Genomic DNA, 15,227 nt, shown 5'->3' with positions numbered 1-15,227 from the left:
TAACAGTGACAGATTATAACACACTCATGATACCTGGAGTTTGCAGTAAAGCAAAAAAAAAAAAAAAAAAAAGCACAGAGAGAAAAGAAAGCACTCTTTATAGAAGACTGCTAACTAAAAATATAAAGGGAACAACAGAATTGTGAAATCATTTTGAAATAACCAATTTAATAATTGATTCAGGTAAGGTTCATCAATAGCTGCTAAAACAGATATGTACATAGTCTGAAAGTAAAATCTCAGACTAACTTATTACTCACAGTACCTTTCCAATGGAGAGAGGTGGCAGACAGCACCATGACCAGGCAGCCAATTTAGCACCACCACTAACTGGACATCCTGACATTATGTGCTCCTTGTTGATGCAATGGGCTATACACAACACCTATATCATATTTTTGCAAAAAGACATTTCACTGAGTCTAATCATGAGAAAAATCCAGAGTGTGGAATGCTCTACAAGAAAGCTGGCCTTGACTCTCCAAGAGTCAATGCCATAAAAGCAAAAAAAAAAAAAAAAGCCAAAACAAAAACAAAAAACCCAAAAAGCAAAACAGAACAAGGGTCTCTCTGTTCTAAATTAAAGGAGACTAAAAAGATTAAGTCAATGCAGGGTCTTTCACTGATCCTGGGTCCCCCTTGCCAAAAAAAGTGGGGAGGAATAAAAGACTTTATTGAAACAAGTGGGGAAATTTGGATATGAACAGTATATCAGGTAATTCTATTATATGAATTTTAATCTTATTAGGTGTGATACCAGAAAAATGCCCTTGTTCTTAGGAGCTACATAATAAAGTATTTAGGAGTGAAATGTTATATAGCTACAACTTATTTTCAAGTGGCTCAGAAAAAAATATGGATTTGTATGCGTGCATATGCATACATTCACATACACAGAGAGAAAGCTAATGTGACAAAACATTAATAATTGGTTAAACTACTAAAAGATATATGCACCGTTATTATTTTTTTCAACTTTTCTGCAACTTAAAAATTTTTCAAAATTGAAGTTGGGAAAACAAACCAAGATGTAAGCTGTTTTTGGAAACAGGGAATGGGAAGACACTGATTCAAATATTTGGAAAGTTTTTATTGATTGGTATATTACTTGAAGAGGATTGGATGTCTCTCTTATAAAATTATATAAAACTATAGGATAAATACAGAAATAGTTATAGATGTGTGTATGTATATACATAATGTGTGTATATATTTTCTAGCTATGTCTGCTAAAGAGAGCCCACAACAGTGAGAGGCCCACATACCGCAAAAAAAAAAAAAAAAAAAAAAAAAAAAAAAAACCTACCAAATACAAAGGGAAAATGGTAACTTAATAGCAGATGTGGTGAGTTTACAGCAGGGGGTGACCATTAGGTTGATATCACCAGTGGTGGGACAGATGGACATCATGTGTCTCCTGATGTGACGCAATGGACTGAGAAGAGCACAACATCTTTTTTTGTGGTTTCCTGCCAGGCATGCCCTAATTATGAAAAAAGACTGGATGGACCCAGGTTCAGGGTCACCCTCTGTATTGTAAGGCCTGTAGTCTTCAAAACTGTCGAGCTAGGGGACTTCCCTGGTGGCCCAGAGGTTAGGATTCTGGGTTTTCACTACTGTGGCCCAGGGTTCAATCCCTGGTCAGGGAACAAGATCCCACAAGCTGTGTGGCACGGCCAAAAAAAATATAAATAAATAGTAAAATGACAAAACTGTCGAGTTCATGAAAGGCAGGGAAAGACTGAGGACCTGTTCCAGACTGGAGGAGACTGAAGGGGACATGACCTCTAAATGACTGGCAATCTGAGACCAAATATGAAAAAGAGACATTGTTGGAATTTTTGGCAAAATTATTTTTACTTATTTTGAAAAGGAAAAAATGAAAATTAAAGGCCTGCAAATTTGATAATGGTATATGTCACTATAATCCGAGACTGGAGAAGAATGCCCGAGAAAACATGAATCTGATTACAAACGAGCCAATTTTTGGATGATCTTAAGCTCCCCATGTATATGTCTATTTTAGTGTTTGTTTTTCTGCAAATATTTGGTACTTGCCTGTAATCCCACAAGACTATACTGGAGGAGAGGAATTTTTGCTTTATTCCTGAGGATTCCAGATTCCACCCTCATCACAGCTATCCTTACAGCCCCCCTAGTCACTCCCATTTATTCAGTGATGATTGTAGCAACCAGATCCTAGCCTATCCACACAAGCTCTACTCATTAACTGACTCCTAGTTAGTCATCTAACTCCTATTCTCTCGGACTGATGACCTCCTCAGTTCCAATTCATCCACTTCCCATTTTACATTCCAGATCTTGTCATCTCCAGATTCTGTTGCAAAAGCTCTAACTATATGCCATCACATCATCTATAAACAAGGAACTTGGCTGGATACAAATAATCCTCAAATCTCCAGTGACTACCATGTACAGGCTCTGTGAGGTAGGTATTATTATACCCAACCTACAGACAATAAAACTGACGTTTAGAAAGTCCAAAGGTATAAAACTAATGACTGGTAAATCCAGGGTTCAAATCTAGAGTCTCTGGTACTCTTAACGATATTATACTGCATTCTTTATAGGATCTATAAAAGACCTTTCCAGCTTAAACATTCTGAGATCCACTGAAAAAGAAATGAGCTAAGGTAGAGAAGACAGCAACGGTACTTATAAATTAGAATGCTGAGTTGTGGTCTAATGTTTCTTATTGACTGATAATTTCTGCTTTAAAGTGATTTACACATAAATGTTTCTCATTTTAGCCCCAAATTAATTACCAAAGGAAGAAATGCAGAAATATCCTTAACAATAGAACAAAAAAAACCTGAAGCATACTCACAAGATCTCCATAACGTGCAGCTGAAATCATACGTGGAGGGAAATTCCCTGTGCTGCTGAAACATAATCCCCCTGTCTTCATTAATAAATAAGAAAAAAAACGTTTATGGAAGAATATAAGTAATTTAATTTAAAAGTATATACATTATCAATTTGATTAGACTTACGAAAATGTTAGGTTCTGAACACACACAGGACCTGCTGGTATTAATGAATGTTGGTTCACATTGGACACACCTGTCAATATAACAAAAATAATTTGTTAAATGTTAATAAATTACACTAGCCCTAATTTAATTGAAAACTTGTCTTCCTAACTGATTAGATTAGAATAGATTCATTCAACTAAGCAATTACTTGTAATAAAGTAAACATATTAAAAGTATTAATGCTGATGTACTACTCTTTGTATTACAAGGCAAGGTATAAATAAATAAAATTAACCAATAATAGGCGCATATTCTTTTGAAACCGCAGGTAATATAAAATAAATAATATTGAATAGCAAAGATGGTTAAGTCACTCAAATAACAAAAGAGCCCAACAAACTCATATAAATGAAACCAAATCCATTTTTATAAGTAGTTATTATCTAATATACTTTGCTTATTTTTCTGCCACAAAGCAAAAAGGTAACATACGCTGAAAAGAAACAAGTATCTATACCCTCATCAAACCTACAACAAACACTCTTAAAGTCTTTTCATCGTCTTTATTTATTTTAGGAAAATACTTTATATTTTTCATTAATGAATGATATAGAGGGAGGGAGGGAGGGCAGTGGACTAGTGGGGACACTGATAGGTTTCTATAGGTACTCATTACTTACAAAACAGAACAGGTAGGAGGAGGAGCTGGGGCACAGCACAGAACTCAAACTAGGCTTAGGGAGGTTTAAGAGGGGAGGAACAGGGGATCAACCCAGTAGTCTGTATTAGGATGCTACAAGCTAGGTCAGCCTGAGAGAAAAGATGATCCAACACTAAGTATCCCCAGGAGAAACTGCTCAAGTATTTTCTATCTCAAATTTGGGAACTGAAGAGAAAATGGTATTTAGAGGGAGGTCAGCATGTAGGCATCTAAAAAAATTGAAGAACTGGAATAGGGATGATGTGTTTGAGCTAAAGAAAGGGAGGGGTGTGTGTGTGGTGTGCAGGTATGCATGCATAAATGGGGAAAAGGAAGTAAGAATAAGGCTATAAAAGAATAAAAAGAAAAGAAAAATAAAAGAATAAGGCTATAAACCAGGATACCTGGGTTATGATAATTATCATCACATTTATTAACATATTTTTGTGTAATATAATATATAAAGATAGTACCTAGTATATAATAAGTAGATTGCAAATAAAAGTTACTATTATATACTATGCATTATATTATAGATTATGTACAAATTACATGACAAACAAAAATAGCTACCTTTTACTGAGCACTTACTCTGTAGTACTTAGCTAAGAACTTCAGATATGTAAAATATGTTTCTGAGCTGTGGTAACAGCCTATGAAGTGGGTGGTATGTCCCCATTCTGAAGACAAGGAGACAGACTTATCGAGTGAGGTCAAACAACCAACAAGACACTGAAACAAGAATTAAACCCTACTCTGTCTCATCTTCTGCGCCTCAGCTTCTTTACCTGTTTATTTCTATCCTTCCTTGGGTTATTGTGAGGAGCAAGGAATCTGATAGGAAAGGCACAGATTCTACATAAATATAAGATATTAATGAAGTCAGCACCCAGCACACCGCTTACCTGTTTCCTAAAGCATTTGCTATTGTAAAAGAGTTTTCACTTTCCTCACAGAGCTTACAAGTTGCTTGAGACAACAACGTTCCATTAACATCTCTTTCCACTAAACAATTTAGAAACAATAAGATGTTAACGTTATCATAGTCAATATATAAGCTTCTATACACTTAGTAAAACCCAGTTGTAATTATTATTCTAGTAATTCTCAAAACAACTTGTTTGCATAAAGACATGTCAAGCACCATCCATAATAAAGTATCGAAAGCCTTCCCCATTCCCACATAAAAAATACAGAAACCAATTTCCAAATCATCATCATCATAATCAATTAATATGTTTTCCTCAGAGAATTTCTTACCTCTTACCAGCATGTTCCTGTTACACTGGATTTGGGGAAACAAGTATTTTCATAGACTTCTGATAAGTTTCACAACTTAGAGGGCTTTTGGTGGTATCTATTAAAATTGTAAATTCACATACCTTATAATACTACAATTTCATTTTCAGATACCTAACCCACAGAAACACTTGAACATGTGCATAAGAATATTCATCAAAACATTATTTGTTAGAAATAATCTAAATATTTTAAATAGCAAAATGCTATGAAATACCATGGAGTGGATTAAAAAGAATGTGGTAGATCTAACAGATCATACCATTAACTGAAAAAAATATGCTGGAGAACAATGTTTTTGGTATGAAATATTTACATAAAAAATATCACTTATATTTCCTGTGGTTACAATGTATACAATGTACATTAAAAACAGGAAAAAAAAAGTCTATAAGGACACATTCTAGAATCTACTTCTTACCTAAAATATGGCCAGTGGGACAGTGGCATTTTCCTTCTGCAGTTAAACCACCAGGGCAAGAAATACAGTTCCAGCCATCTCCAGTAACACCTTTCTAAGGTAAAAAAAAAAAAATTATTTTCCCTTTCTTAATTAATGTTCTCCTTCTTAATTTATCATGTAAGTTCAAAAAGCCATAACAGTGTACAATTTGCAGGAGATATGCAAATAAATTATATAAATATGAGCCACATAAAGATTTCCTGGATAGACAATTTGTGCTTATATTCAAAAATCAAGCTATACGTTATTACTATAAGTACTGACTACTATATTATTATTACTGTAAGTACTGACTACTATTAACTCCAGGCAATTCTTTCTTCCTTATGATTTTCAATTTAAATGAGTCCTTACTCTCATAATTAATATTGTCATTCAGTTTTTCCATTTACAAAGGAAAAATGCAACGAAATTCAACACTATTCAACAGATAGCCAATTAATAGTTTAGTCTTACCTGTTCTAAAATAGTTATTCTAATTTTTAAAAATTCAAATATAATAGCTTTTAACCATTAAGTTATGATTTAAAATGGATGAATTTTATGGTAAATAAATATACTTAAAGTTGTTTAAATTATGAGATCTTTCCTTATATCCACTAATAGTTTGTACTAGTAAAGGTTTTTGATAAAATATGACATCATCAAAAATTGGGCTTATAATATTATATGGTTTAGAAAAAAACCTGGGGTAAAAATACAGTAATTTTATTACAAATATGGATGTAACCAAAATTAATAGTAAACAATGGTAACAACAAAACAGTGCCACAGATTATTTTAGGTTTTGGTTGAAAAGACTGGATATATCAAGAAATGCTCCTATATTTGTTTGTACATTTATACATGTAGGACTATTTTAAAATTATGATAGCTTAGTAATGTCACTGAGAAATAAATCTGCTTTGGCACCATTTCATATTAGCAGCTTTTTATCACTGTAATTCAGCTAGGGTCAATGTTTCCAAAAATATAAAGTTTCAAAATGATCATCAAACCTGTAAGTACTAGTCATAAACAAGGACTGGTTTATATATTAAATATTAAATTCCCAGACTCAATTTTTTTTAATACAATAATGAGAAGAAACATTACTATAAAGGCAGAACTGGCACACTGACTCCTAATTACCCAAAATGATTCAAAGATATATTTCTGTTAATTAAGAATCATCATATATAGTAACTATTAATTTACTAATTTTCCAAAAATTATGACATAATGAAATGATTAACAAAACAGCAACAGATATTAACCTATTTACTGATGAAACTGGCATTTCATGAACTTATCACTCAGATATCATTATGAACATGAATCATTATATAAAACTGTTGACGCTAATTCTAAGACACTGAACTCACTCTGTACCAAATGATACACACATGTAAAACTGCTCTAAATATGTATCATTCACTCATCTATTGATATTTGCTTTTATAACTCAGTTTCTCTATGAAATAAAAATAAAGACACTCAAATTTTCACAGCTTTGTGTTTTTTCAGATTTCAAAAAGTAAAGCAATATCTTTGTTTTTTTCCAAGTTTGCAAAATTTCACTGATCTCCCAAAATTTACTCTAGTAAAAACAAAGTTGGCTTAATAATTTTAAAATCTGTGGTAAAATATTAGAGTACAGCATTAAATTGTAGTTTAAAAAACAAAGGTATTTAATTTACTATTTTTTACAGTAAGATTATTTTTTAAAATAAATACTCCATACCATGTTTTCTGGGCACTTTTTACAAATAATATCAGGTCCTCCATTATTAGAGATCATCTGAAATCCTGGTAGACACGCACATACAGTTCCTAAAAAGAAAAGAGCCAATTTTGACCTTGATAAATAAAACTCTAAGATAGGAAAATTTTAATAACTCTTAAGATTTTGAGAAGTAGTAGTTAAGAGCAAGACAGCAGAAGGACTTCCCGGTGGAGCAGTGGTTAAGACTCTGCGCTCCCAATACAGGGGGCTGGGGTTTGATCCCTGGTCAGGAAACTAGATCCCACATGCATGCCACAACTAAGAGTTTGCATGCCACAACTAAGGAGCCCACAAGCCACAACTAAGGAGCCCTCCTGCCACAACTAAGACCCAGCGCAACCAAATGAATAAATATTAAAAAAAAAGCAACACAGTGGAGCCAGTACTGCCTAGGTTCTAATACTGATTCTGTTACTTAGTTGTGTGACCCTGAACAAGGTACTGAACTGCTCTGTGCTTTGGCTTCCAATTTGGTAAAATGGGAACAACAAACAGTACCTACCTCACGGGGTTAATATAAGTTAGTTATTATCTGTAAAGGTCTTAGAATCCGTCTGGCACACAGTAGGTATTGTGTTTGCTACCATTTTAAGTGCAAGCATAAATAAACTATTAAGTTATAACTATTAAACTAATAACCAAACTGCTGATTAACTGCTATGGGGGATTTTACATTTCTATTTCATCCAACCATACACATATATTCAATGAATTCAAATTTACTTTGTCAAAACGAAACCTTATTAGGAAAGTTATCTCGATTCAAATAAATCACTGTTTTCCTCTGTTTGTTAAGATAGTAAACTTTATGAGATAATCACTACTCAATTTGCTGGATAGGTAAGGACAGCATTCTCTAAGAAGGCTTTAAGTGGATACAGCACCCATAGGAATCCATGTAGTAGAATGTTTATGATATCAGGGTTCATAACTATGAACCTTACACTTTAGATTCTGGGAAATGCTTTCTCATTCATATTTCCTCACCTGAGAATCCTGACCTGTCCTACACAGTGACTTAAATAAAGATACATCAAATTTCAAGATGACAGAAAGTTAATACCTGGGTGCCCAAACCGAGATTAAAAACATTCTAAACTTTATAATATGGGAAAAGTCTTATTCTGAGCAGTTTCAGTGAGGACAACTAGGACCAAATGACGAACGTCTCAAGAAAAAAAAAATTAAGTTTAATCTAAAGAGACTTTAAGGGCAATCAGTAATATTCAACAATGAAAGGGCTAAATCCTAGGGAAATCTATAATATTACGGACAGACTGCATAGTGGAAACACATAGGTCAAGATTGAGGGCAAAGAGACAGGAGTTCTTCCTGTCCCCAATTTAGAAGACAAAGAAGACATTACGACCTCATCTGGGCTTCCATTTCCGTATCTGTAAAACGAGAAGACTGGACCTGATTACGGTTAAGGTCCCTTCCAGCTCTAAATTCTGGGATTTGAAAAGATCAAAAACGATCAAAATTTACAAGCGCTAATTTGCATTCTCTCCCTGACCTGTTCTGTCACCTGCTTCTCTGCACCTCAGATTACTTCTCTATTTTTCTTCCTTCGGTAGTCAGCTTTCCAGGTGCCTCCCTAAAGACCCCCCCGGATGAGGAGTTGGGGACTGGAGCCGAGAAATTAATTACGACAGCCTATGAGGTAGCGGACTCGAGGTTTCCCCAACCTCACTCGTTGTGTTCAAGCTTCAATCTTCCAAGGAAACCCTCCTCTCAGGCTTTGGCAGTTAAACTTTCTGAAACATTCTTCCGCAGACGAAAAGATATTTTAGTGACGAGGGGTCTGGGGACAGCATCAAGGCGGAGGTGTTACTTTGGCTAGGGCCCATCCCGGACCGTCTCACCTCGAGCATCCTGCCTCTGATTGGCTCCACACGCGACACAGGAGAGCGCGGAGATATCGAAGTACTGGTTGTGGCCGCACGTCTCCGGCTGCCGGAAAGGGAAGAAGAAGGTCTGAGCCTGTGAGACGGGAAGAAGGACCAACAAGAGGAACAGAGTCACACCCGCAGCGTTTAAGGTGGACCAAGCCGCCATTGCCAGCACAGTCCCGCGTTCGCCCGTCACCATGATGCACACACTAGCGGCCGCGCAGTCTCCGGCGCCCCATCAGCCTCCGCGACAACTCTGCAGAGCTGATTGGACAACTGCGGCCCGGAAGTGTCTGCCTGCGCTGCCTGGTTGCTAGGTTACCAAAGCCGCGGGAAGCTGGCTGGTCTGGGAAAAGATGAGTTAGAGGCAAGGTAACCCTGGAGCCTGGCAGGTAGGACCGGCTATTTAAAACGTTTGCTTCAAACTGTGCTATTCGACCCATTAGCGGGACGTGAAATCAGTTTAGGAGGTCGCGAAATAGATAACCACAGCAAAGAAAATATCTTATTATTATCACACAAATTAAGTATTGCTTCCTTAAACTGTTAAATGATATTTACATCAAAATTTACACAGACTAGGTCATTTTCGTGTCAAAGGAGACATTCCAACAATGTATTTGTCAAAATACATTGGTCAAAAAAGTAGGAAAAACACTGATTTGAAATATGCAATGTTGGAAGATTGGCTCAAGCACTAAAAGCAGATCTTTCCTGACAGACCTTTCTTTGTGTTTCCATGTTCTGTGTTTTAAGCATAGACATCATGTTTATAAAATGAGATCTTTAGTCCAGTTGTGAATAAAAAAGGAAGTTATTTTTTAAAATCAAATATACACATACATGATTGTTGGCTTTCAAAATGGTCACTCTTGGAAGCTGTTAGCCCCGAAACATTTTGGAATTACCTTCAAAGCCAGTTTCTGGGTCATAAAAGGAAAAAGTTATTTCTTAATATTTAAATTTCACTTCTGCTTTTGTTGTATTCTATTTGTTTTGTTGTTGTATTTTGTTCTCTCCCCCCCCCCCAATAAAATCTGGCTTATTTTGAAGCCACCTTATTCATCAGTGGTATCTTGAAATGACTTTTGGCTTTCCCAAAAAAACCACAATCTTCATAATAAAAGTGATGATTTATTACTAGTAAGGAAAATACACACACACGTATAATGTTCTCAGTACGTGTGGGAAAATGCATCTAAGGAAGTTAGATAACTTTAACTATTAGCCACCATTAGGCCTAGTATTTGTCATGTGACCTTCCCCAAAAGACCAGCATTCACTCTGTCGCTAATACCTATGACACAGAAGGTGTATGTTATGAAAACTGTTCCCTAAATTTTCAGTTAGAGTAGTAATCACTTTTACATTACTATGACTACTTAAATGCTGCTCACATTTGAGTCATGTACCGTGCCACAATTTTTATCTTTCTCTTATTTGAGTAAGTGTCTTCTTTGCTTCTTTAGTTATCATGTGCTATCATTTAAAAAATCCTCAATCCTTCCTCAGAACTATGAATCTCCTTTCAATATATTTAACACATTTACTATGGGCCAGGTTCTCCTCCAAGTGGTTTTAATCCGCACAGTAGCCCTTTGAAGTAGATACTGTTATCCCCCATTTATAGATGAGGAAATTTAGGAAAAGAGAGATCCAATAAGAACTTGTATTAGGATCCAGGCATCTGTGTTCTTTTTCTTTTCTTATTTTTTTAGGAAAATATTTTATTTTATTTATTTATTTTTATTGAGGCACAACTGACATGTAACATTAGTTTCAGGTGTACAACATAATGATTCAATATTTGTATATATTGCAAAATGATCACCACAATAAGTCTGGTTAACATCTGTCACCACACATAGTTAAAACTTCTTTTCCTTGTGATGAGAACTTTTAAGATCTGCTCTCTTAGCAACTTTCAAATATACAATACAGTATTATTAACTATATTCACAATGCTGTACATTACAGCCCCATGACTTATTTATTTTATAGCTGGAAGTTTGTACCTTTGAACACCCTCCACCCATTTTGCTCACCCCCTGCCTCTGGCAACCACCAATCTGGTCTCTGTATCTATGAGTTTGGCTTTTTTTTTTTTTAAGATTCCACACATAAGTGAGATCATATGATCATACGGTATTTGTCTTTCTCTGTCTGACTTATCACTTACTATAACGGTCTCAAGTTCCATCCATGTTATTGCACATGGCAAGATGTCATTCTTTTTTGTGGCTGAATAATATTCCATTGTGTGTGTGTGTGTGTGTGTGTGTGTGTGTATATGTGTATATATATATATATATATATATATATATATATATATATATATATATGTATCTCGCAACTTCTTTATCCATTAATCCATTGATGGTTGCTTAGGTTGTTTTCATATCTTGGCTATTATAAATAATGCTACAGTGAACATGGGGGTGCATATATCTTTTTGAATTAGTATTTTCATTTTCTTCAGATAAAACCCAGAAGTGGGGGCTTCCCTGGTGGCGCAGTGGTTGAGAGACCGCCTGCCGATGCAGGGGACACGGGTTCGTGCCCCGGTCTGGGAAGATCCCACATGCCGCGGAGCGGCTGGGCCCGTGAGCCATAGCCGCCGGGCCTGCGCTTCTGGAGCCTGTGCTCCTCAACGGGAGAGGCCACAACAGTGAGAAGCCCGCGTACTGCAAAACAAAACAAAACAAAACAAAACAAAACAAAACCCAGAAGTGGAATTGGTAGATCATATGATAGTTCTATTTTTAATTTTTTAGGAACCTTCATACTGTTTTCCATAATGGCTCACCAATTTACATTTCCACCAAGAGTTTACAAGTGTTCTCTTTTCTCTATATGCTGGCCAATACTTATTTCTTGTCTTTTTTTTTTTTTTTTTTTTTTTTTGCGGTACACGGGCCTCTCACTGTTGTGGCCTCTCCCGTTGTGGAGCACAGGCTCCGGACGCGCAGGCTCGGCGGCCATGGCTCACGGGCCCAGCCGCTCCGCGGCATGTGGGATCTTCCCGGACAGGGCACGAACCCGTGTCCCCTGCATCGGCAGGCGGACTCTCAACCACTGCGCCACCAGGGAAGCCCTATTTCTTGTCTTTTTGATAATAACCATTCTAACAGGTGTGAGGTGTTATCCCATTGTGGTTTTGATTTGGATCTCCTGAGTAGTTAGTGATGTTGAGCTCCATTTCACATGCCTGTTGGCCATCTGTATGTTTTCTTTGGATAAATGTCTATTCAGATCTTATGCCCTTTTTAAAATTGGATTTTTTGGGGGGGGTTGCTACTGAATTGTATGAGTGATTTATATATTTCAGATAGTTACTCTTATTAGATATATGATTTGCAAATATTTTCTCCCATTTGGTAGGTTGCCATTTTATTTTATTGATGGTTTCCTTTGCTGTGCAGAAGACTTTTTAGTTTGATGTAGTCCCACTGGTTTATTTTTGTTTTTGTTGCCTCGGGCATCCGTGTTCTTAACCACTATATTATATGATCTCTCCTTAAGGGAGTAAACCAAGATTGAAGAGAATATGCACTCTATTAAGCTGGAAGAGGGAAAGAGAGATCTCAGGCTTAGTGGATTGTATATCCTCTTATTTCCTGGTTTACTTCTTTCTTTGGGCAGAGCACATACTTCAGCAGCTTCCTGAGAGAGTTCATAAGATGGACATTTTAGAGACCTTGGATATCTGAAAATGTCTTTAGTCTTCCCCCACACTTACTTAGTAGTTGCTCCCCTGTTGTGCTGATCGAATTCCCCAGAAATAATCTTCTCCCTGAAGGATTTAAGCTTGGTTACCAGTTTTAGTGGGGAAAGAGAGTGTGAGTTTCATCATTCAATTTCATCATTCACATGATGCCCTTCTTTTCTATATAGAGCCTCTGATCTCATCTGTACCCATTGTCCCTAAGTCGTGCTCTCTCCAGAGAATAAACCTTCAATCTTCTGCTATAATGAGGGAGAGATAGGTTTCTTGTACTGGAAGGAAAGAGCCTTAAGTGCATGTCTTCAGTGCTTTATAAATTGATGTTCAATCAACTCTGTTTTCACTTCCTTCCCCAGCAGAAGATATTGAGGCCTCTTAAGCCTTTGAGGACTTATTTGGTGCATATAAGGTTGCTTCTTAGCTTTTTTCACTGTTAATTCAGAATCCTCTTGGATTCACAAGGGAAACGATCACCTACCCATCTCATTCCTGCTTGCAAAGTTTTATTGCTGTTGTCTCCTACCCTATCATCTTCATTCTTGTCAGAAATCGTTTGAAAGTTCCCTTTCTGATATTTTATTTGGATTTCTGAAAGGAGTGAAAATAACTACAGTTCAAACTGTCACCTTAAACTGGAAGTCAAAATAACCTGTTGACCTGTCTTCATGTGCATACTCTTGCCACAGTCTAATCCATTCTCCAGACCTCAGCTGGAGTAATCTTTTGAAATGCAAGTGTAGTATGTCACCTCTCTGTTGAAAATAGTTCATTGGTTTTCCACTGGAAAGCTCAAAGTCTTTAACATGAACCGTAACCCCCAGCAGGGTCTGACTTCTTCCTGCAGCCTTTCATTGTCCTGTGCACTCTGCCCACACTGGTCTTCTTTCAGTTCTCTGATTGCCACTGAGCCTGTGTACTGCTCTGCCTGCACCACCTCTCCTCCCTTCCCCTTCCCAGCAATTTCCCTTTACCTTGTTAATTCTTCCTTTCCTTCCAGCTCATCTGTCACTTCTCTTCCTGACTTCCATGAGCAGGCCAGGCCCTCCTATGAAATACTGTCAGAGGAACATGTATTTCCCTTTTACAGCTCTTAGCCCTGTCGTAAATTTACATTTAGTTGAATAATTCTTTCACTAATTTTCTCTCTTCTCCTGAACTATAGTCTTCACGAGAGTAAATACCATGTCCATTTTTATTCACCATTGTCTCCTGGAGTTGTGTGTAATACATTATAAACATTTAATACACATTTGTTGAAATGGAAAAGATCAAAACTTGCTTCATTCCCTCATTCTCTAGTTTATTGTCATCTTCCGAACTCTACGGGGAGCTCAATGCTCTCTTCCCTCATTTCATCCCTGGGAAGGGAACAGAGGACCAATGTGGGTTAGACCTAGACCACGAGGCAGAGTCTGGCCATAGTCCTTTCAGACAGAATTGTTTGGTGTCCACATGGCATGGTGTCAAGCAGAGTACAATGCACCAATTATCGATCCTGGGGAAAACTCCAAACACTTCTGCCTATTGCATCTTGATATTGATTGGAGTTTCAAAAAAAGAAAAAAAAGAAAAAATACAATGCAGTCAAGCCCTGGATGGGACAGCACTTAACTTACATAGAGAAGAGGCACAGCAAGCTCAGCGTCAACAGTGGGCATCGGCACCCCATAGCTAGAGGGTCTCTCCCTGCTGCTGGTACAGGGTAATTAGCCTAGGCGCTGCACCCATTAATGCTGCAGTGAAAGGAACCCTGTTCCCTCACCTTAGAGGACAGTCATAACAGTGGGGTTGGTCAGGTACCATATGAGGCACATGCTTTAAGCAGAGACAAAAGAGTACTCATTGAGATTGAAACAAGGAAACATATTCCCACACAAGGTAATAAACCAAGCACAGTCTGTGTGGGCTCCTTAACCCTTGGTAAGGAAGTGTTCCAGACCCAAGGTTCATTCTTATGCAGCTGAGTGAGGGCTCCATGAGACTGCTTTTTCCAATGCAAGGTCTTCTGGATTCTCTCTCTCTCTCTCTTTTTTTTTTTTTCGTTTTCTCCTTTTGTTCTCTCTTCAGAATTTCTCTGTAGATTCTTAGGTCTTCCTCTTGCTTCTTCCTTTTGTTTTATGTTCCTGGGACTGGATGGAACACAGGGAAAGGAAGCCTAAGCAGAAGGAGACATCCTGTTTCACACATGGTCCTGCCTGTTCACTAGAAATAGGTTCTACAGTGAGATTTGGGGGTCATAGCTTCATCACTGAAACCCAGAGATTTTATCCAGTACCCTTCCTGCATGCCTCCTTTTTGTTAACTATAGCATCCATAGAATATTCAGGATCTCAGTCTCCTCCATATTTCTACCATGGAGACAAGACTCTCATTTACATCAGGCAAGAA

At 37.1% G+C, this 15,227-nt stretch overlaps 1 protein-coding gene across 2 annotated transcripts in view; it reads right to left on the bottom strand.

Annotated features, from left to right (window-relative positions):
* Nucleotides 1-9,338, bottom strand: part of TMEM67 (transmembrane protein 67) — a 43,088-nt gene extending 33,750 nt beyond the window's left edge. Inside the window, exons 1-6 of one of the 2 annotated variants that reach the window (XM_060116210.1) lie at nt 9,089-9,338; nt 7,182-7,270; nt 5,417-5,510; nt 4,602-4,701; nt 3,015-3,084; nt 2,849-2,923 (exon numbers count right to left, since the gene is read on the bottom strand). In XM_060116210.1, coding sequence (XP_059972193.1) covers nt 2,849-2,923; nt 3,015-3,084; nt 4,602-4,701; nt 5,417-5,510; nt 7,182-7,270; nt 9,089-9,314 — 654 coding nt within the window. In that variant the 5' untranslated portion in view covers nt 9,315-9,338. Of the gene's footprint in view, nt 1-2,848; nt 2,924-3,014; nt 3,085-4,601; nt 4,702-4,956; nt 5,054-5,416; nt 5,511-7,181; nt 7,271-9,088 lie in introns of those variants that run through there. The other variant, XM_060116212.1, reaches the window with a different exon arrangement.
* Nucleotides 9,339-15,227: the final 5,889 nt, after the last annotated feature.

The sequence above is a fragment of the Mesoplodon densirostris genome, chromosome 13 (assembly GCF_025265405.1).
Source record: "Mesoplodon densirostris isolate mMesDen1 chromosome 13, mMesDen1 primary haplotype, whole genome shotgun sequence".
Classification (NCBI taxonomy): Eukaryota; Metazoa; Chordata; class Mammalia; order Artiodactyla; family Ziphiidae; genus Mesoplodon; species Mesoplodon densirostris.
The sequence above is the reverse complement of the archived record's forward strand: the minus strand, read 5'-3'. Positions and strand labels throughout refer to the sequence as shown.